This window comes from Megalobrama amblycephala, linkage group LG16, assembly GCF_018812025.1.
Source record: "Megalobrama amblycephala isolate DHTTF-2021 linkage group LG16, ASM1881202v1, whole genome shotgun sequence".
NCBI classification, from domain to species: Eukaryota; Metazoa; Chordata; class Actinopteri; order Cypriniformes; family Xenocyprididae; genus Megalobrama; species Megalobrama amblycephala.
This window is the reverse complement of record NC_063059.1, coordinates 24,314,525-24,338,935: the sequence shown is the minus strand read 5'-3', so window position 1 is coordinate 24,338,935 and position 24,411 is coordinate 24,314,525. Positions and strand designations below refer to the sequence as shown.

The window sequence follows — 24,411 nt, the reverse complement described above, 5'->3', positions numbered from 1 at the left end:
AAGCTTTACTCACCCTCAAACCATCCTAGGTGTATATGACTTTCTTCTTAAAAATATCCATAATTAACAGTTATGAAGTAAAATATCTAGTTTCCGCCAGACTGCCTTCTGTATTCAAGTTATGAAAAAAAAAAACGGAACTGGCATCGCGTCAGTTACACTTTTTCCTTAAGTTGAATAGAGAAGGCGTAGGATGTAGTGTAGGCTTTTTGAACTGCGAGAGGCGTTGCGCTTCCTACCTAAGTTGAATACGGAAGCGGTCTGGCGGAAGCTAGATATTTTACTTCATAACTTGTTAAATATGGATTTTTTTTTTTTTTTCACAAAAGCATCGCTTCAATTCAGAAGGCCTTTATTAACCCCCCAGATCCATGTAGAGTACACGTTTATGATGGATGGATGTGGATGGAGGCACTTTCTTTATAACTGCCATTATAAAGCTCAGATATTTCTTAATATTTCTCTAATTGTGTTCATCGGAAACAATAAAGTCATATACACCTAAGATGGCTTGAGGGTGAGTAAAGCTTGGGGTAATTTTAATTTGAAAGTGAACTAATCCTATAATCGCGATTAATCATATCCAAAATAAAGTTTTTGTTTACATAATATACGTGTGTAATGTTACTGTGTATACTTATTATGTATATATAAATACACACATATACATGTATATACTTAAGAAATATTTACATATATATATATATATATATATATATATATATGTGTGTATTTATATATACATAATAAGTATACACAGTAACATTACACACGTATATTATGTAAACAAAAACTCATTTTGGATGCAACTAATCATTTGACATCACTAAACCACTAAAATACTGCATAACTGCATTAAAACATGATCATATTAAAGAAAAGCACACATTCAGAACAAAGTTTCAACTTTATTTGCATCTCATTTAATTACACACCATTCACCATTCAATACACATAAACATGTTTATTTGTGCAGTTCTTTCACTCTTGATAGAAATTGCACTTGTGTAATTTACATATAGTTGGCAACAATTCAATATCTACAATCATTGTTGTATAAAAACAAAAAAAACAAACAAAAAAAACATCGGCACAAACATAGAAAAGTTAGACATATTTGTTCAAACACACCCAGAAATTTACATTCAAGCATGACAATCAACATCAAGCCAAATTAAATTAAGATTTTGTTGGTAATGGGATCATCGACTAATTAAATCACAGAAACATAATTCTCCCACCTGAATGAATGATCAATCTGGCACAGAATGATATGAAATATAAATAAAAACATGAATTCTCCATTAAATTTTAAAAGGGTGCTTGTTGCTTTTCTTTTCTTTTTAAATCATGAGCAAAGCCCCACCAACCCTCATTTTCTCCATCCAAATCCTTACTTTTAACTTTTAGAGGGTAGAACAAAGAGCGACTCAATGATTCATAAATTTCTCAGAGATAAAGCAGTACTTGCAGAGTGTTCTGCTGGTTTTTCTCTGTAACGAGATCAAAGCCTCATCCTGTCATACAGGAAACATACTTGCGGTGCTTCAATGCATCTAGTCATATACAAGCAAACTAAGAGACCAAGAAAGAAGCAATATGCGTGTTCCCAAATGCTCATCGATGTTTAAATAGTTGTAAGGAAGAGATGTAGGATACAGACATACAGCATACTTTCCACCTTGGCTGATGCCTAGATACACATTGGATATTTTTAATTAATTTCCAGAATTGTAAATAATATGTCAACTATACGAATGAAGTAATAACAGCACTTTTTATTCTGATCTTTCTGGGATGCCTGAGAGTGGGGGGGAAATAAATCTTTTCATTGGATGGATGTTAAAACAAAAATAAATACATTTTTAAAAAATAAACAAAACGGGGACAGCATTTTCAAGAGTGCACATTTAGACAAAATAATAACAGACACACTGACTAAACACTGTAATGTCTTTGCGGAGTTATTATTAATGTTTCACCATATCCCCGAATGTCAAACAGTAGAGAAATGGGAATGCAGTAAATAAGCATGAGCATGAGTTTTACCTGCTATGTATCAAATGCGTCACCTTTATGAGTAATGTGCAATGGTAATGATAAATTGCTTAATGTAAATATCTACATTTAGTATGTTCGAAAACCTTTTTGACAATAAATCTCTCACAGGCTGAGACATTTAATGCTATTGTAAGAATCTGTTACACATACTTGCATGAAATACCTTAATTGGATGAATAACAGCAAAATGTAAAATATTCGGGCCATTTTGCTTGCTGTATGACAGCAGTCTGTTATTCATAACAAACTTATAATGAAGACAATGAGCAGACCAGATTCGTAAATGAAACAATTGAAACTTTGACCCGGGTCACAGAAAAAAGGGGAACAAAATTCCATTTACACTATAAAACTGTCATCCTCACAACTGCAGCGACCATGCAACCTCTAATCTAAAAAGGCACAGTGTTTCATAATCCTTTTGAGATGGATTCTAGCTGTTCGATTTCCTTTATAAAGGGTAGAGGACCAGTATTATGCAGACCCAGAAAACTAAGCAGGCTGGTTGAGAGCAGTGGTTGGTTGCATACACTACGGTGCAAAACGCTTGCCCGATTTCAACTGGGCATTAAAGTGCATCCCGCTGTGGTTCTCGGGGGGTTTCAATAGTTTGGACAATAATGCTGCTGGCCGTTGAGCACCCTCTACTGGCCCTGCAGGCAGTGGACAGAATCAGAGGATGAGAAGATCTTAAAGTTTATTGGTGTATAGCGTATCCTCGTCACTTTCGCTCTCATCTTGAAATTCGTGGCTCAGGAGAGACTTTTTGGAGCCCATAGACATGAGGCGGATCTCATCATCATAGTCGTCCCTGTGCTGCCGTAGCCGATGGAATCCGTCCTTTTGTCTGTTGGACTTGGCTGAGCAGACGCACCAGATGATGAAGGCTGTCACGACCAGGGCCGTCATTGCAGCAGCTGGGGGATTGAGTAATGAAAAAGACAGCCATTGAAAATGTGCATAGTAATGTAGTATTTCAAAAAATGGTTGGTGAAAATAGACAACTTTCGCTTTGGAAAAACTAGCCTTTGATCTGCCTACCTGCACTTGCCACCACTAATTCTCTTGGAAGGCCAAATATATCGTTCTCCATGTCAAACTCAATAATAATGGAACTTGCTGCTTCAAATGGTGACACAGACACCTGAAAAGACAAACAGAAACAGTGAAAAAAATGTATGCATAGATAGCATTTCTCATCTAAAATGTACAGTATATTATTAGACAATCAAGTGCATTTTAATTAACCTATTTCCTTATTATACAGCATTGTATATTATTATACAGTTTGGATAAATTAAATTAACCCCTGGTTTCACAGACAAGGCTTAAGCTAGTCCTAGACTAAAATGCATGTTTGAGTTTTTTTGTGAAAGAAACTTAATATCTTAAAATATGTCAGTGTAATTGTTTTGTCTTTTGATACACACCAGTAATGTTTTTTTCTAGGGCACATTTATAAAAGTTACTTAAGTACCTTAATTCAACTAAGGCCTAATCCTAGCTTAGTCTAAACCCTGTCTGTGAAACCAGGCCTAAATGTTCTGTATTACAAATATATGTAAAATAAAAAATAAAATAAAATAAAATAAAATGCATGGTATAATATTAGTTGGGCTGTCGATTAGTTACGGGGAAAAATAATACATTTAACGCACCTGCCCCGCATCAGACCTACGTAGTTCATCTTACATTTCATACAGTTGATTGGTGATGAACATGATGCAGGGCAACAACTCACTGCGTGCTGAAGCCTATAGAATGCAGTTAGAATGCCTCTAATATTCAAGATATCAGAGCAAAAATGCTGCTGTTTGAGTTGTCGTCTCTTATTTTTATGATATAGTTAAGCATAACACACAAGTAATGAGTGCAATTACTCTCTCTCTCTCTCTCTATCTCTATCTCTCTCTCTCTCTCTCTCTCTCTCTCTATATATATATATATATATATATATATATGAGGTCGCGTCCGTCATTTTCACAGATTACTGAGGCTGTAGCTTGTAAATGTAATTCCCACTCCTGCCCAGTAGGTGGTGAGCGCGCTCCAGTGTGACAGCAGAGCGCGAGTTCAGTCTCCAGAATAAAATGATGCGTTTGATTCATTTTTTTGATTCATGATTTTGATATTTTTTTACAGTCTATGGTTTGATTACACACAGGCAAGCACTCAGTTTAGGTATATTTTATAATAATAAAGTTATGATACTTATACTTAAATAATTCAGTTTCTAATCCAGTTCGTTTTGTTTTAAATGGTTCGTTTTACTATCAAGTTTATGGTGTATATATATATATATATATATATATATATATATATATATATATATATATATATATCATTGGTATCGTTACCGCAATAAATACCTGAAATTATCGTGATAATTTTTTTAGGCCATATCGCCCATCCCTAGTGCAATATCGCACAAGTGCTGTTTTTGTCCCGAATAGGGTGAGTGCAATGGTGATATTGATTTTATACAGTTCAATAAGAAGTTAATACTGTGTTACATTTTAGATACAATATTTCTTCTTTTGCAAAATTTTGCCAAGGAAAATATTAGTTATAAAGCCAGAGCAGAACTGTTATGCATCATCGAGCAACACACAACAGTGTTTCCGTTTCTGAATAAATCCGCATTTTGAGCGAATCAATCGGGTGAACCAATGATTTAATGGCCAGTTTATAAAGAGAGCCATTTACTTCATTCCTGAATCAATCAGCTGTTTGAATGAACTGAATGAAAGGATGACTCAATGACTTACTTTACCACCACATACTGGCAGTTTCTTAGAGTATCATTTCATTAAAAAAATTATTTCCATATTAATAAAACAAACATTAAAAGGTATAGTTCACCCAAAATTAAAATTCTGTCATCATTTACACACCCTCATGGTTGCTGAAACCTAAAATTTTATGTGTAATAAATTCTCTGTTGAATCAAATAAAACATTTAACACAATAATGACTTTAAACAATCTGTTGGGGAAAATTTCTCAGACAAATTTAATGTGCGATTAATCACCACATCATGTAATTAATTAGATTAAAAATTGTAAAAATTGTCACCTGACAGCCCTAATTATTAGACAATTCAACTAATTTCAATTAAATCTGCATTAATATATTGCACTGTATATTATAGCATTTGGTTCATTTAAGCTAAATATTCTGTATTATAAATATATATATATATAATACCAAAAAAAAGAAATGAAAAAAAAAGACAAAAAGGCAAAACAAAAAAAGAACAAACCAAACTAAAAAACAAAACACAAAACAAAACAAACTCACCTTCTGGGATTGCTGCTGGTAGCCGACAGCCACCGCTTCAATGTTGTGTAAACCAGGGGCCAGAAGAGCATGGAAATATCCTCCCTCACTGGTGAAGACTCGAACCCCACCATTCAATACTATTATAGCACCCACGATGGGCTTACCGTTCTTATCCTTCACAACTCCACGAACCCCTTTGTGTACCTAGAACAGAAGAACCAGCTTCAGCAAGGAAGAGCTGAGATTCAGTGGAGGGTGATGAACGGAGAGGCATAGAGGACAACAGACTGACCTCAACCAGCATGCTCAGAAGAGACTTCCTGTTCTCAGCCCAAAGCGTGGGCAACATTTCAGCCTGTGGGAACAGGCAGCAGCTGGTGTAGACAGTGATCTCGGGACAGTGACCAAAGTCCACACTAAAATCCTACAACATGGAGAGAGAGTAATCAGGGAAATATCTTATTTCCATATATTCTATATTCCCATATCTTTTGTTCTTGACCAATCAAACTTTTTGGTATTTTTGGCACAAATTCATTAGTCCGATATTAGACCGATAGTTTAATTTTGTTCAGAATTTAAACAACCTGTCTACTATTCAAAATTGCCAAATACAGTAAATACATTTATGATGTAACAAAAGATTAAAATGAAATTCTGTTCTTTTGAAATTTATATTCATCAAAGAATCCTAAAATACATTAGCATGATTTTCACAAAAATATAAAAGAGCACATCTGTTTTTTACATTGATAATAATAATAAGAAATGTTTCTTGAGCACCAAATCAGCATATCAGAATGATTTCTGAAGGATCATGTGACACTGAAGACTTATTAAATTTACTAAAATTACATATTAAAATATTTTGAAATAGAAAACATTTATTTAGAATTGCGATAATATTTCACTATATTACAGTTTTTTTTTTTTACTGTATTTTGATCAAATAAATGCAGGATTTTCTGAAGGATCATGTGACACTGAAGACTTATTAAATTTACTAAAATTACATATTAAAATATTTTGAAATAGAAAACATTTATTTAGAATTGCGATAATATTTCACTATATTACAGTTTTTTTTTTTTACTGTATTTTGATCAAATAAATGCAGCATTTATATAAAAGTTTACTTTTAAAAATCTTACAAACCCCAACCTTTTGAATGGTAGTCTATGCAAAGTAAGAGAAAATACAATCCAGAATACATTAAACACAGATTAATTTGCAACTAGGATAAATATGATTTGTGAAGACCACCGGTTTTACGTGGTGAATTATCGGCTGTTAAGAATAAAATTCAAGGGACATGTTATATTAATAATTGTTAATAAATGCATATTGTTATAACACTTCATAATAATATAAATACATTTTAATGTAAACTTTTCAATATTTTAAAGGCCTTTTATATTTTGTATAATCCACAGTTTTAGCAAAATGCTGGTTACCTTCATGCTTCCCATGTGACTGTGCCACTCTGCTGCTCGAAGGACACCATCAGGGATGCTGCCCACTGGAGGAACAGGGAGAAAGACAGAATTTAAATCATTTATAATAACATCAACCTAAAAATGGTTCCTCCACCTATAAATTTAACAGAGCAGAGGCTCTGAAATTGTTCACTGAGCATGCTGAGCATTTTCTTGTAACTGAAAAGATTGAAGTATGAAAAACTTGAAGTATGAATGGAAATCAGCATACACTGGCTGCTGTTTGGACATCCAGTATTGCCCAAGTGCATTGTAGGATGGTGGTTTGCATACACAGTAGCCAAATATCTCAGTGTATCATCATTTTCGACTGTGAGAAGAAAGGGGAAAAAACAAATAAACGAATCAGGACAGAGGCAACAAATGTGTAATTTCATAAAAGAGAGGATGAGTCAAAACATACCAGATTGCACTGGTTTGTCATATGGGTAAGTGACCAAAACAGAGCCTCCATCCAGAGCCACAGAGAGAGTGAAGCCCCTTTCCTGTATCAGATCCATCACAGCACGTGTCTCTGGCTGCGGCTCTGCAGCACGCTGAGATGCATTACCTACACATTGACACATAAACAGTCAGCTGTCTTGTAGACTAAGCAGTGGACTGTTGTCACTGACACATGCATTAGAAATATAAGGTATCGTTTGAATGCCATCCCACCGAAGAAGTCACTGTCAAGGTCCTTGCCGTGAACATTGGTCATGCCAACAGTGGAGGTGCAGTCTTTCTCTTTCGCCAGCTCACGTCCATCTGGGTTGATGCTGGGCAGGATAACAATTCTGGTCTCATTTATGAGCTAAAGACAGGAGAGAGAATGAGAGAGAGGGCATGTGAGGTACAATTAATGTTCATGTACTTACATTCAAAGGATAATTCAGTTTGGTTTCAATAAAATTCAAATTGAAATAATTTCATTGATAAAAAAGGTGAGCTTTTAAAGTAATTTCCTGTGGTAATCAATGCCACCAATGCTGTCGGTTAGCACTTGTAGCTGGGGTGAAATCTACATAAAATGGGACTTACAATCGGAGTCTATAGGGTATGTGCTGTATATGTGGGTTTTTTTTTTTTTATCATATCTGATACATCATTCTTTTATGGCTCACATAGTATGACATATTGAGAATATAAAGCTCATACTCAAGGAGGGAAAAAACAACTCAATTTTATTCAGAAGCCCAAAATTGAGCAAAATATACAGTTTATATTGCCAAAAATTAAGATGAAATTCTGATAGCATGTGATGTAATTGAATTAGATCTTTATAACAGTATAGCAGACTTGAAAAGAGATTGTTTTTTTTTGTTTTACTTGATAAAAAGGTTGAACAATCAATCAGACTATAGAAGGTTTTGATCATGTTAATTTAGAGGCCTTAGAGATTTGCATATTGAACATGATACAGCAAGATTTATAGGGTTAATTTTTATAGATAGTTTAACTTGTATTTAACCCAAAACATCATGTTCTTAAATAGTGCCTTTTTATGCCCAGTGGAACTGAGGTGATCATTTAAACAGCTTCCTTAATCCTGGGGTGTGTTTCCCAAAAGCATCTGTTGAATTGTGTTTGTCGCGACAGAAACTTGTGACTGTAGTTGACTTTGGGAAACGCACCCCTGGTTGGGATCCTCTGATCATACTGTGACAATCAAGGGGGTCACTTTTGCACAAAAAAACAACTCACCTTGGTGATGGCTGCGTTCTTGCCATAGTTAATACAGAGACTGGCAGCAAATTCCAGAAGCAGCTCTGTGCCCACTGGGGCATTACCATGGATTCCTGCCACAAACCGGATCTTGGGCTCAGATGGTTCTTGGACTTTAGGGTTGTTGGAGATCTCCAGAGCCCAGATAGTTCTGAACTCCACACTCTGACCAAGACTTCATAGGGGGAAAATATATTTATATCACATCACTGTGTTTGACTTTACAAATTGTTTTACTTCAGTTACATATCTTAAACTATTATAAATTATTATAAACTGACAGAAACTGTTACAAACCAAATGCTAAAATTACCATTGGACCTACAGTACCGTTTAAAAGTATGGGGTTAGTAAGCTTTTATAATGTTTTTGAAAGAAGTCTCCAAGGATGCATTTATTTGATCAAAAATACAGTAAAAGCAGTAATACTGTGATATATTTTTACAATTTAAAATATCCGATTTTTATTTTAATATATTTTAAAATGTAATTTGTTCCTGTGATGGCAAAGTCATAAAAATCATTACTCCAGTCTTCAGTGTCACATGATCCTTCAGAAATCATTCTTAAATGCTGATTGGGCGCTTAAGAAACATTTCTTATTAATATCAACGATGAAAACAGTTGTGCTGCTTAATATTTTTGTAAAAACCATGATTAATTTTTTCAGGATTTTTTGAACAGCATTTATTTGAAAAAAAAAAAAAAAAAAGTTTTACTGTCACTTTTTATCTATTAAATGCATCCTTGCTGAATAAAAGTTAATTTCATAAAAAAAAAAAAAAAAAAATTACTGAGCCTGAAACTTTTGAACTGTACTGTACTTACCTCTTCTCTGGTAATTTAAACTTTGTGACTATAAACTTGGTTCAGCACAAACTTTCAAAAATAACTTCTGGGACTAAGCTACAGCGAGACAAATAATACAGTCCACACAGTAATTTCATTGTGTACTGAATGCAGAGGCATTAATCTCTCTCATTCCGAAACTTTTCGCCCTTCAGGGTTTATGGTCACAGAAACACACAGGATTCGGTTCAGACTTGTCTGCAGATATCTGATAAACTGACTCATGCTTTTGTTCAATTTAACAGGTGTTCTCTGAGGGAAAGGCTAGGCACACATGTGTGAACAGCTCTCCAGAGAACTTGTGTTTAAGATCCCTCATGATCACAGAGTTTGTAAACACTGAATCCAACGTGTCAAAAGTTGCGAGATGCATTTCAAGAGCTCTACCTGTGGAGCGAGGTAATCTCTGGGAAGTTCAGGGTGAGGCCACGCAGGAACTCGGAAACTTCGCTGTACCGTCGATAACGGAAGCTGCTCTGGGTGGGAGTGTCCTTGATCAGCTTGTCCATACCGGATTCACCTGACAGCTGCTTGATAAGGTTCTGGAACTCCTTCACACTGGGATCCAGAATTGGGGTTGTGTCTTCAGTCGTCTGTCCATTTGTGTAGCTGTGAATCCGGGTCAATGTGAAATTAACAATCTCCACTCCTTCCTTAGGCACGGTGACATAGGTGCTAACTGAGGAGTAGCTAAAAAGATGGTAGAGAAAGTGTCAGTAATTTAGTCTTATGTAGAAAGAAAAAATAAAATAAATAAATGAAAACATAAATAAATACATACATACAACGATTATTTATCTAAACTAATTGTACATATTTGTATTTGCTGAGAAAGTGTCCATATATTAAAAAAATTCAAACCTATCGCACTATTGTTGCAGATAGGTAAAGCATCTAATTTACATTGCAAAAAGTGGCTTAAAAATATTATATATATATATATATATATATATATATATATATATATATATATATATATATATATATATATATATATATATATATATATACAGTACAGTCCAAACTTTTGGTTTTTTTTGCTCACCAAGGCTACAGTAATATTGTGAAATATTTACAATTTAACTGTGTACTATTTAAATATATTTGACAAAGTAATTTATTCCTGTGATGCAAAGCTGAATTTTCAGCATCGTTACTCCAGTCTTCAGTGTCACATGATCCTTCAGAAATCATTCTATATGCTGATTGCTGCTCAATAAACATTTATGATTATTTCAATGTTGAAAACAGTTGTGTACTTTTTTTTTTTTTTCAGGATTCCTTGATGAATAGAAAGTTCAAAAGAACAGCATGTATCTGAAATACAAAGCTTCTGTAGCATTATACACTACCGTTCAAAAGTTTGGGGTCAGTAAGAATTTTTATTTTTATTTTTTTGAAAAGAAATTAAAGAAATGAATACTTTTATTCAGCAAGGATGCATTAAATCAATCAAAAGTGGCAGTAAAGACATTTATAATGTTACAAAAGATTAGATTTCAGATAAACACTGTTCTTTTGAACTTTCTATTCATCAAATAATCCTGAAAAAAAATATTGTACACAAATATTTTGTACAATTGTACACATTAAATGTTTCTTGAGCAGCAGATCAGCATATTAGAATGATTTCTGAAGGATCATGTGACACTGAAGACTGGAGTAATGATGCTGAAAATTCAGCTTTGCCATCACAGGAATAAATTACTTTGTGAAATATATTCAAAAAGAAAACAGTTATTTTAAATTGTAATAATATTTCACAATATTACTGTTTTTTACTGTATTTTTAATTAAATAAATGTAGCCTTGGTGAGCAGACGAAACTTCTTTTAAAAACATTAAAAATCTTAGTGGTTCCAAACTTTTGGACTGTACTGTATATATATATATATATATATATATATATATATATATACCGTTCAAAAGTTTGGGATCAGTAAGATTTTTAGTGTTTTTAAAATAAGTTTTGTAAAGCAGCAAATCACATATTAGAATGATTTCTGAAGGATCATGTGACATGGAGTAATGATGCTGAAAATTCAGCTTTGCCATCACAAGAATAAATTACATTTTCAAATATTTTCAAAAAGAAAACAGTTATTTTAAATTGTAATAATATTTCACAATATTACTGTTTTTTACTGTATTTTAATTAAATAAATGCAGCCTTGGTGAGCAGACGAAACTTCTTTTAAAAACATTAAAAAACATACCGATCCCAAACTTTTGAATGGTAGTGTGTGCACATATATGTGTATATATACTAAAAAGCAGATCACAACCTATTTAAAGGCCTCTGTAAGCTTCCATATGTTTTTTTTTTTTTAGGGTTAAATTTTAGGCTACAATTAGTGCAGAAAATTCATTAAAGTACCCTTGGGCAGAGACATTCACAAGGTATTTTCCTGGGACGAGTAAGCGCCAGTAGTCTCCTGCAGTGTTGGATGTGATGGCGTGATTGATTGTGTCCACAGTGATTGTCGCATTGGGGATGCCAGATTCATCTTTGCTGTCAATCACCATTCCTTTAATCCCACGGTGGACCTGGAAATCCAACAAATAATGTTATATGGTATGTAGCATGATAGAGATGGAAAAAAGAAATGAGAAAGAAACAGCCAGACTGACCTGATGGATGAACTGCAGAAGTGATTTGCGGTTTTGTTCCCAGTACTTCGGCAGGTCTGCCGCTGGTGGGTATTTGTAACAGCCCAGTTCAATGGTCACCTCAAAGCAGTTAGTGTTGACGTAATTCCAATCCTGCATCCCTCCTGAGGGAAAAACACATAATGCACATTTATAGTTTATATTTACTTCTTATTAAAGCACTTTTTAAATTTTATACACCTTTTTTCTGGATATTATTTTAAAAATGTCAATATTAACAAAAGGCTGTCTGTCCATTTGTCAAGTGTCTGTCAGTATGTCAACATTCAAAGTTTTGTCTTGAACTTTCCTTTACTAGTTATTCATTTTTTTTCCCAACAAGCTAGTGCTCACCGTGGACGTTGTACCATGCGGCACCATTGGTGATGCCATCTTGAAAATATTCATCGTACGAATTCAACTCCTTACAGGGGTGACCGTCATGCATTTGAGTGTTTTCCTGGAAAACAAAAAAACAATGAGAATGTTTTACTGGCTATTGATTTAACTTTTAATGATTAAATATGCTTAAAGTCATTTGTTTTTACAGAAATCAGAAAGCCAGATATTCACCTGAGAGTAAGCGAGAGCCAACATCCTGAATACGGCATCATCTGAGGACTTGCTGTATCTGACAACATCCTCTAGATTATCATCAAAAGGATAGTTCACCACCAAAGAGCCTGATAGAGATTTATCTAGAGGTTATCTGTCTGTGTTTAGCATGCTTCTAATCAAACAGAAACATTATAAATTAGGACCTACCTCCATGAAGGTTGGCAGACAACACAAACGGGTAGCTCTTTGCCCAGTTCATAACAGCAATGGTCTCTGGCTGTCTGGGATCTCTGACAAGGTTGAACCGATCAGGAAAGTTACGGTTCAGGTCATAGTTATTAGTGTTGTTACGTCCCTGGATGCCACCGATATCTCCTGCACAAAAGACAATGTTTTCATTAAGTTGCCATCGTCCTGCACTTAAAAATAAATAAAAAAATATTGTTTTTTTATTTTTCTTTGTCTATTATATGTACAGCACTTTGGCTTGGTTGATTTTAAAAGTGTTTTATAAATAAAATGAATTGAATAATAATAATAATAACAATAATAACAATAATAATAATAATTTCTTCTTCTTCTTCTTCTTATTATTATTATTATTAAAACATAGTTGCAATTATGTTCCAGTAGTTATGATGTTGCTCCCACAGACAGAAAAAAAAAAATTTAATTTAAAAACATACATAAACATATTATTATTATTGTAATTAATTAATTAATAAATAATAATAATAATAATAATAATAAATTATTATTATATATTATTACTAAAACATGCCATTATGTTCCCATAGTTAGGTATGTTGCTCCCACATAGACAAAAAAAAAATTAAACATTTATAGTATTATTATTATTTTTTATTTTTTATGTCTGTGTGGGAGAAACATTATATAAATAATAATAAAAAATGATAAAAATAATAATATATTTATTATTATTATTGATTATTATTTCATGTTATTATTCAGCAGTTTGAGCCTAACTATTTCTATATATTATAATATTGGTAAAAATAGAATGATGAACAAAGAGAGATGCATTTAACAGAAAGTATATCATAATACAGATGAAAATGTGTATAATGAACTGTTTTTCACAGCTGACAAGACCTTACCCTCTTGGGAGATTTCGTATCCATCTGGGTTCATTGAAGGCATGATGTGGATACGCGTGGAGTTGACGAGCTGGGTGACCTCGGGGTCCGTGCCATAGTTGCGACACAGGTACTCGATGAGGTTGAGGAGCAATTCACGACCAACCACCTCATTGCCGTGCATGTTACCAATATACTTAAACTCCGGTTCACCTGGTAAGGAAAGACGGTGATCAGTTCACTGTTTGACTTCTAAAGATGTGTGTTAATTAAAATGACATAAAAATGGGTGGGAAGTACCGAACTCATGGACACCAGGATTGTTGGAGATCTCCATGACCCACAGGAGACGCCCCTGCACAGACTTGCCGATGGAATACAGCCGTGTGATGGAGCTGTACTCAGAGCTGAATTTCTGCAGGAACAGCTCCATGTCACTGTAGTGGTGATGACGAAAGTCCTGGGGCTGGATCGCAACCCTGGAGTCCTGCTTTTCATCTGCTCCTGCTTCGCTATTGCTGGTGCTGCTACTGTCTGTGCTGGCGCTGTCCACAGGGGTGTCAGTGGGGGACTCTGGGATTGAGGGGGTGGTCGGATTCTCATCTGTCTCAGCCACAAGGGTGATGTTCAGCTCAGTTGCTTTTCCCTCATTCACCTCCACCCCAGCCACGGACATGGGAATGTAACTACATAAACACAAAGATTGACATAAAACACACAGAAAGAAAACTTAAACGTGAAGGAGTCTCAGGGCATATTGTTAGTTTAAATAAATAAATAAATAAATAAAAGCCATTAGCAGGGCTGGGTGTTGATGCAGATTTCCCTATATAATTCTGATTCACAAGCTCTTGATTCGATTCTATTTCAATTCATTTGGGTATATTTTAGATATAATGTCCATTTTGCTTACACGTGAAAGAAATTCTCTCTCTGCTAATACTGTAAATTATACAAAGCAATGTTTCAATAAAAGTTCTGACATTCTAGAGTAATTTGTTTTGGCTACACTGGTTGCAATGAATGGTTTTGATTCCCTAAAAAAAAGAATCAGCTCATAAGTCATTTGCTCATGAATTTGACTACATAGACCTTAGTCAGGGCAGCAGCATATTTCATTTTGGACAGGAATGAGGCTGTGAGGGACAGAAGTACAGCACATTCAAAGGATTGTACTGTTTTTAACAACATACCAATTGTCCAGCTGACAAAACATCTTTCTGAAAAAACTTTCAGTAAAAAAACCTCATAAAACAGTTTTGAAAGTTGTGAAAATTACATGATCTAGGGCCTTTATACTCTGCATGCCTGTAAATTTATCCCTCACAGCCTCATTTTCATTTGTGTTAAATTCAATTTGGCATCTATTGGTCACGTTTGATTCACTAAAAACAACTGGTTCATAAGACTCATTTGTTCGTGAATCAGACTACACCGATTGTTTTTGATTCACTAAAAACAACTAGTTCAAAAGAGTCATTTGCATGTGAATCGGACTAAACTGGTCATGTTGCATGTTTTTGATTCACTAAAAAGAACCAGCTAATACAAGTCATTTGTTTCTGAATTAGACTACAATGGTTGCATTGTAATTATTATCATTTTTAATATTCGTTTTATAAATAAACAGCCAGTCAAAAATGTCACAGAGTAAAATATCTTTTTTAAGATATCAATATTGGGCTGTATATCACAACAGAATGGAAATTCAATAATTTTACCCAGCCCTAGCTATCGGATGTATGAAGACCACCGATCAAGGGATTTTCCTCAGAATATTGAATGCATATGTACAGTTTTCTTCATGAATATGCACTCAATCATATTCCATACTTACCCAGGGGCTACAGCTGTGATTGTGTAGATGCCGGGCAGCAGCAGGCGATAGTAGTCACCAAAGCGTGTAGTGCTGACGTTGTGGTTGATGCCTGCAACCATTATCACAGCATCTGCAATAGGGGCTTCATTCTGGGCTGCTCTCACAAAGCCACGCACCCCGATATGAATCTGAACACAGAAGGCAGAAACTCTGAAAACTAAGCCACACTGACATTCTTGTAGGGCTCATTAAAAACTCGCCATGGGTGTCGTTGTTTGCACATCAGCTTCTACTACCTTCTCCATGTAGGCCAGCAGGGCCTCCCGATTGTTGTCCCATTCTGTTCTGAGTTGAGATGAGGGTGGGTACTTGCAGCAGCTGAGCTCCATAGTGATTTCCAAACAGTTCCCCTTCAGGTAATTGTAATCCTGCATACCCCCTAAAGAAAAGCAAGGACAAACTGTGTACCAAAGGCATGGGATGAATTGACATAGTGGGATTGTCACTGCTTAAACTGTAAGCGTCTGCAAACATGAGGAACATCTCAAAACAAAGAGTCTTTCAAAAAGGTGTGATGTCAAGAATGTTTGACCAGTTGCTAATGTTAGGAGCATGTAATAAATGTAGGGGGGTAGGAAATCATTGTAAGCTAACCTACTTTTATATCCTTGAAAAGAAAAAAGAAAAAAAAACCTCCAACCCATCTTAAGATTGATTTCAGAGAATAAAGAGCTGACGGATATGGGTTAGAACACATATAGGGTTATATCTGTCTAAGGTAGAACATATCATCCAACGTTTCAAGACTCCCTCACATACCAAACCTATGTGTGCTGATTTTTTACATGTTTTTTAAAGTCTTATTGCAATTTAAAATAACTGTTTTCTATTTTAATATATTTGAAAGTGTCATTTATTCCTGTGATGGCAAAGCAGCAGCATTACTCCAGTCTTCAGTGTAACTTCAGCAATCATTCTAATATGCTGATTTGCTTAAAGGTGCCCTAGAACTTTTTTTTAAAAGATGTAATATAAGTCTAAGGTGTCCTCTGAATGTGTCTGTGAAGTTTCAGCTCAAAATACCCCATAGATTTTTTTTAACTGCCTATTTTGGGGCATAATTAGAAATGAGCCGATTCAGGGTGTGTGGCCCTTTAAATCTGGTGCTCCACGCCCCAAAAGCTCGCGCTTGCCTTAAACAACATAAAAAAAAGTTCAAACAGCTAATATAACCCTCAAAATGGATCTTTACAAAGTGTTCGTCATGCACATGTCTAATCGCGTAAGTACAGTGTTTATTTTGATGTTTACATTGATTCTGAATGAGTTTGAGGCTATGCTCCGTGGCTAACGGCTAATGCTACACTGTTGGAGAGATTTATAAAGAATGAAGTTGTGTTTATGCATTATACAGACTGCAAGTGTTTAAAAATGAAAATAACGATGGCTCTTGTCTCCGTGAATACAGTAAGAAACGATGGTAACTTTAACCACATTTAACAGTACATTAACAACATGCTAACGAAACATTTAGAAAGACAATTTACAAATATCACTAAAAATATCATGTTATCATGAATCATGTCAGTTATTATTGCTCCATCTGCCATTTTTTGCTATTGTCCTTGCTTGCTTACCTAGTCTGATGATTCAGCTGTGCACATCCAGACGTTCTGCCCTTGTCTAATGCCTTTCATAATGTTGGGAACATGGGCTGGCATATGCAAATATTGGGGGCGTACACCCCGACTGTTACGTAACAGTCGGTGTTATGTTGAGATTCGCCTGTTCTTCAGAGGTCTTTTAAACAAATGAGATTTATATAAGAAGGAGGAAACAATGGAGTTTGAGACTCACTGTATGTCTTTTCCATGTACTGAACTCTTGTTATTTAACTATGCCGAGGTAAATTCAATTTTTGAATCTAGGGCACCTTTAAAAGGGATAGTTTACCCAAAAATGAAAATTTGATGTTTATCTGCTTACCCCCATGGCATCCAAGATGTAGGTGACTTTGTTTCTTCAGTAGAACACAAATGATGATTTTAACTCCAACCATTGCGGTCTGTCAGTCAAATAATGGGTGTCAATGGGAACACAATCTATAAGAGTAAAAAAAAACATGCACAGACAAATCCAAATTAAACACGGCAGCTCGTGATGACACATTGATGTCCTAAGACACGAAATGATCGGTTTGTGCAAGAAACCGAACAGTATTTATATAAGTTTTTACCTCTAAAACACCACTATGTCCAACTGCGTTCAGCACTCGGTTAGTGAGGTCTGAACGCGCTCTGACAACGCAGTGATGTCTAGAACTCATTGAAGTATAAGTGCGAGACATCACTTTCGCTGTCAGAGCACGATCAGACCTCACTAACCGAGTGCTGAACGCAGTTGGACATAGTGGTGTTTTAGAGGTAAAAAATTATATAAATACTGTTTTTTTACATTTTGTGTCTTAGGACATCAATGTGTCGTCACAAGCTGCAGTGTTTAATTTGGATTTGTCTGTGCATGTTTTTTTTTTTACTCTTATAGATTGTGTTCCCATTGACACCCATTATTTGACTGACAGACCGCAACGGTTGGAGTTAAAATCATCCTTTGTGTTCTACTGAAGAAACAAAGTCACCTACATCTTGGATGCCCTGGGGTTAGCAGATTTTTGGGTGAACTATCCCTTTAAGAAAAAAAAATCTTACTATCTATTATCAACGTTGAAAACAGTTGGGCTGCTTAATATTTTTGTGAAAAACATGATACTTTTTCAGGGTACTTTGATTAATAGAAAGTTCAAAAGAACAGCATTTATTTGAAATAGAAATATTTTCCAGTACCATGGCACTTGCAACATAAAAGTTATGGGTTCAATTCCCAGGGATAAAACGTACAACATTTCAGCACTGTCACTGTATATAAAAGCATCTGCTAAATGTATAAATGTAAGCGCAGACACAGCCTATAAATGAAGACTCATTTCTACATGTATCACACAGAGAGCGAAGAGATGAGGATCAGATGAAGCACATCATTTGTAATCTCTCACTTAAAGATCAGATCAAACCATCAAAATTCAACAAAATCAGCTGAACACAGGACAAACTAATGGAAACTCAAGATGACAATAAGCACTACACCGATATATCTGCATGTGTCAGCTGAAAAGATCTTGATTGTGAAATACATGGACTTCTGCTTTTTGCAGAATTGACTTTCGCAGATGGTCAATACAAATGCAACAGTAAGAGGTGAAGCTGAGTACATGCAATGTAATTTTAAAGAAAAAGGTCAGTCCACTTGCCAATCATGGCAACGCCCTGGGCAGCTATTTCCAGTCATGCAAATTCAATCTTTTAGTAAGACAAATAAAACTCTTTCTTTAGCTCAAATCATCTTAAAACTGTATTTTTCAAGTAGTTTGGCCAATTCATGCAGGCTAGAGCAAGCCTAACATTGCCTAACAAGGTAATTGACTCTTGTAATTATAGGTGAGTGAAGTCAAATGTCTCTGCCCCATGTTTCCTGTTTTTTTTTTCATATGTGACATTGTATAGTATCAGTCTAGCACGTGTTTAAAGAAGGTGTCAGAAGTCCAGTTCCTCTATTTGTCAGCACACATCCTTGATAACAGCTATTCTGACTTAAATAGTTACACAGAAAACAAACACAAGTGAGGGCATCCTGATTAGTCACAGAAGAGAGATCCTGTTTTAGCACATGATTATTTGTAAATAAGATTAAGAAATGAATACGATTAATCTTTCTTATTCAAATGTGCCACAGGTTGCACTATGGGCTACTAAACTGCCGAAAACCACAGTGTATCAATGATGCCAGGGTCATATGTTCGAAGAGTCTTATGTTCCCAGGGCTAACCTATGTTGCCCTAACCCTAACCCTGGGAACATAAGGCCAGTTGTCATCATGTGTTCATTATTTGCCATTTAAATATGAGGAACATAGGACCCAGAGAGGAAAATAAGAATGACTGCCTTGGAGTTTGTCATAAAATGATTGAATATTAACTTAAAAAACGCAGCTGGTGGTCTGTAGATCTTCAAACAGTGTTGGATACAATCTCAGAAACAGGATCCAGGTCATTGAACAGACTTTGACCAGTTTTTAAACAAAGAGAGGGGAAAAAAACAGATGAAAACTAATTTGGGCATAATACTCTCACATAACACTTAAGCAGTGTTGTTATTAAGTAAAACTATTAAAAATGGTTTTCATTTATTGAAATAAATCTGAAATCAAATAAAACAAATATCAGATGAAAAAATTAAAAATGTTGCCTTTGTAAACTAACTGAAATAATAGGCTAATGTTGAAGTACTAAAATGACTAAATTACTAAAACTGAAATAAAAATAAATTAAAGCTAAACAGAAATATATAAAAATAAGATGAAAATGACAAAAGCATTACTAAAACTTGAAACTGAAAAAGATAAAACCTAATTCAAAATATGAATAAATACTATAAAAAATGCTGCTCTTATGATCACTTTATGACTCAACCTCCCTGTCTAAGTCACCAGTTAAACCTTATGAGGTCAACACACATCATACAACAAACAACTAAAGATCAGGTGACATTTGCATGGGGATTATGCAGCATATGGAATTTAATGCCAAAAAGGGCCTCATATTTATTTTTGGGATCTATTATGTTGTGATTTCAAGTGGTTTTGATGGTCGTCAATTTGTGTTCACACAGGAGGTTCTCCCTTCGTAAATAACACCAAACGGCTTCATAAAAGTTGAGGGAATCAAATCCAAATGCAAGACGTTAGATTTAATCACCATTAGACTGTCTGAGCAAGTCTCAAGGTACATCGTGGATCTGACCTGCAAGCTTCAAGGAACATTGTGGATCAAATTTCTTTTGTTTGACAGTGATGGTTGAGAATACGGACTGCAGAGACTGAGGTTACAGACTTGTAAGGAAAGTAATCAGAGAACACCAGAACAGTGCGCTTACAATCCAGGTTTTGGATTACTTGCTAGACTACTGTGTTTCTAATTAGTGCTGTTTGAGAACATTATAAATATTCCCCAAAAAACTAAGAAATAACATTTAGAGCTTTCTTTAATTTGAAACAACAACGTAGCTTCTATTAATGTCAATATTTGCAATATGTGACCAAATGGCAGTTTACACAACTCATTACCATCCTATCCAATAGGAAATATGTGAAGGAATAAAGAAGGATGTGGGTGGAGCCCAATAAAGACTGTTCCACTGAACTGTATGAGAAATTACCCCCCTACTTATGTTATCTGAGGAGCGAGAAACAGAAAAGAAATCATTCAAACCATTCATTTTTCAAAACCACTGAAGTGAAGTTAATTACTAATGAAGCTCATACAACACTATGGAAACAAAGAGTTTTAAGCCCCTATGAAAATTTGCTTGACTGCTAGAAACTCAACGGGCGAAATTCAGATAAAGAGAACAAAGGAAAGGGGGAAGATTCAAAGCATGGTTAGGGGATAAGTGTTAGCAACATACCTGCCACATCATACCACTTTGCTCCATTTGTGATGCCATCCGGGAAGGTCTCACTTAAGTTATCTTCACACTTCGGCTGGCCAGTTTTCATAACAGGGTTATTCTCTGCGTAAACCCGCGCCAAGTATCTGAAGAGAGCATCATCAGGTGATCTGCTATAGGTGCCCTCGACTTTATGGGTCTCAGAGTCATCATAGGGATAACTGGCCACCACTGTCCCGCCATGCAGATTCCCAGAGAGCACGAATCTAGAAAAGGAAATCAGAGGAGTTATAATTAACATCTATGTCACAGGATGTTTTTACTCAATTTCTACCCAGTAATGCCTGCCATAACTAGAATGAATTTTCGTTATTAAAATGCCCATGCTGCTTTAAGATTTTATTTACATGACTTTCCAGGTCAAGAAATCACTTTTAAAATTAGTCTATACTTATAGCAAGGTTTTCCAAGATCATGGGAACCCTTTTTCTTCAAAGGAAAAATAAAATCAGTTGTTGAAGTGGTGAATTAAATAGATATTAAATATCTTGGTTATTTTTAGCTTATTTTAAATCATCTAAGACCCCCAGAACCACTGCTATAGAGGGCCATCTCATCACAGGGCCCTGAACAACATTCCTGTTAACCTGCACGGAAATGGACAGTTACAATGCACTACATTTCTTTGAATGTTAGATATATGCAGAATCTGAAAGAATACACATCATTATACTATGAATATACAGTCCAACTCCTACTTTCAAAATGCAAATCATATTGATTTCTTCTTCCTGCAAGACCAAAGCAGAAATATTCACTTTATAAAACATATAAAGTGAATATAAACACTGGATTAAAACTTTACAGACATACAAAGTTTAATAATTATTATTATTTATTATTCAGAAAAGTAAAATATTGTATTAGAACAAAAATATATTTATAGAGATTGCACTACAAAAATAATTTTTAAAAAAATCATAAAAATCATAATACATTAATACTGTAAGTTGTTTGTGACTGCTGCATTAAGACTCCATAAAGATTATTATTAGTAATCAAAAACAACTTGAAATATCATGGAAATTGTTAAAATCTTAATGAATATATATATATATTTTTTTCTAATTCAGCTCGATAATATTTCATTTTTCTGAATAATAATAATAATTATTATTATTTTAACACTTTAAAATAAGTTTTCATTTGTTAACATGGAAAACTACCAATTAGTTAACATGAACTGACAATGAAAGAAATACTTATAAGGAATTTATTAATCTTAGTTTAACATTCACTAATAATACATTATTAAAATCAAAAGTTGTATGTGCTAATATTATTTAATGGACTCGAGCTAACATGAACTAATAATGGACATTTGTATTTGTATTACTAACATTAAGAAATATTATTAAATACTGTAACATTGCTCATTTTAGTTAATGTATTGTAAAGTGTTACCATTACTATTATTCAGAAAAATGAAATATTGTAGAGCTGAAGTGAATTGGAAAAACATATATTCATGAAGATTTGAATAATTTGCAAGATTTTTACAGGCACAGTTCTCAGATTCCTGCAACCCCTTATGGAAAATCTAGCTTAAGATGGTAGTTGTGTTTTGGAAAAGGGCAGCGTGTGGTTCAAGATGGATGGATTTTCTAGCAGTTCTGTCACAAAGTTAGGTTCAGTTTGTGAACCTGTGTATGATCTTACTTGTTCTCCTGGATCCACTTCATGACAGCAGCGCCTTCAGGTATGTCTTCTGCATTCACGTGTATCTCCTCAAACTGGTCTGGAAAACTTCTATTGAGGTCGAAGTTTTTAGCATTTTCCCGACCCCCAGTTTTGCCAGTACAATCCCCCTCCACAGACTTCTCAAATCCATCAGGGTTCATGCTCGGCATGATATAAATATCGGTGCTGTCAACCAGCTCTGTGACCCGCTGATCTTCTCCGTACTTCTCCAGCAAATACTCCACCAAGTAGATAAGAACCTGTCGGGACACGGTCTCGTCTCCGTGCATGTTGCCCACGTACTTGAATTTGGGTTTTCCTGGTACATCAACAGTGGGGTCCTTAGTGATTCTCATTACCCAAAGCTCCCTGTTCTCAACTGATTTACCAATGCTGGTCAGATTTGCGATGTTTGGGTACTTCTGGGCGAGACTTTTAAGAAGGTCGGTAAGTTCGGTGTAATTGTAGTATTTGTTGTAAGTCTCTACATCCTGCTCGCCGACAGGAGCTGAGTTGATGGAGCTGATATAAACAACAAGCAAAGATAAAACCAACCGCGGGCGTTTATGCGATGAACACAAGTTGTTTACCCTCTGTCCCGACATGTTTCCGAAGGCACCTTGACGTATACATGAAATACTATAAATTTGTCCGCCCGGAGTCAGGTCCTTTCTTTAGCCTGACGTCGGGGTATTTTTAGTAGGAACTTCCTGCTAACGCTTTAACAAAGGGTGGAGTTTCCATGACAGCCGGAACAGTTTCAAAATAAAAGTCACGACTACAAATCTCTGCCGTTCTTGTGGAATCTCAAAATCTATTCTGGGTATTTTTTTTTTGGACATTTCTAGCTTTTATTAATAATGAAAAGTTTGAAACCAAGCAGCTTTGTCATCATTATGGCTGAAGTAGATAGAAATAGATGTGTAACTGAGGTCGTGGTTATTAGGCTTCCTCTGGTACATCTGCTCTATTGTTTTCAAAACTTTTTTTTTTCAATACTAGGAATGTTCATATATTAAAATAAAAACTAAAATAATTATAATTAATTTTTACGTTTTTAATACATTGTTGTCGTGCAAACGTACCCTCTTCCATAAGTTTTAAAGATGCCTCCCACTCATACATATGAATTTACAAAACATTTCCAGTCATTTGTGGGTTACTGGATAAGGATTAAGGATGTTTTTACTCAATTTCTACCCAGTAATGCCTGCCATAACTAGAATTAATTTTAGTTATACAAATGCCCATGCTCCATGCTGCTTTAAGATTTTATTTACATGACTTTCCAGGTCAAGAAATCACTTTTAAAATTAGTCTATACTTATAGCAAGGTTTTCTAAGATCATGGGAACCCTTTTTCTTCAAAGGAAAAATAATTAAATAGATATTAAATATCTTGGTTATTTTTAGCTTATTTTAAATCATCTAAGACCCCCAGAACCACTGCTATAGAGGGCCATCTCATCACAGGGCCCTGAACAACATTCCTGTTAACCTGCACGGAAATGGACAGTTACAATGCACTACATTTCTTTGAATGCTAGATATGTGCAGAATCTGAAAGAATACACATCATTATACAATGAATATACAGTCCAACTCCTACTTTCAAAATGCAAATCATATTGATTTCTTCTTCTTCCTGCAAGACC

At 35.0% G+C, this 24,411-nt stretch overlaps 1 protein-coding gene across 1 annotated transcript; it reads right to left on the bottom strand.

Annotated features, from left to right (window-relative positions):
• Nucleotides 1–888: 888 nt before the first annotated feature.
• cpda (carboxypeptidase D, a) lies at nt 889–23,482 on the bottom strand. Its single transcript, XM_048160186.1, has 21 exons — nt 22,736–23,482; nt 21,035–21,282; nt 15,812–15,954; nt 15,534–15,703; nt 13,997–14,382; nt 13,718–13,909; nt 12,807–12,974; nt 12,615–12,724; nt 12,396–12,501; nt 12,024–12,166; nt 11,770–11,939; nt 9,780–10,082; nt 8,523–8,718; nt 7,497–7,632; nt 7,243–7,389; nt 7,051–7,149; nt 6,798–6,862; nt 5,636–5,767; nt 5,362–5,547; nt 3,103–3,205; nt 889–2,978 (listed from the first exon to the last, which is right to left on the bottom strand). Exons 1-21 carry the CDS (start codon nt 23,359–23,361, stop codon nt 2,752–2,754), a joined length of 4,056 nt encoding a protein of 1,351 aa, XP_048016143.1. The 5' UTR covers nt 23,362–23,482; the 3' UTR covers nt 889–2,751.
• Nucleotides 23,483–24,411: the final 929 nt, after the last annotated feature.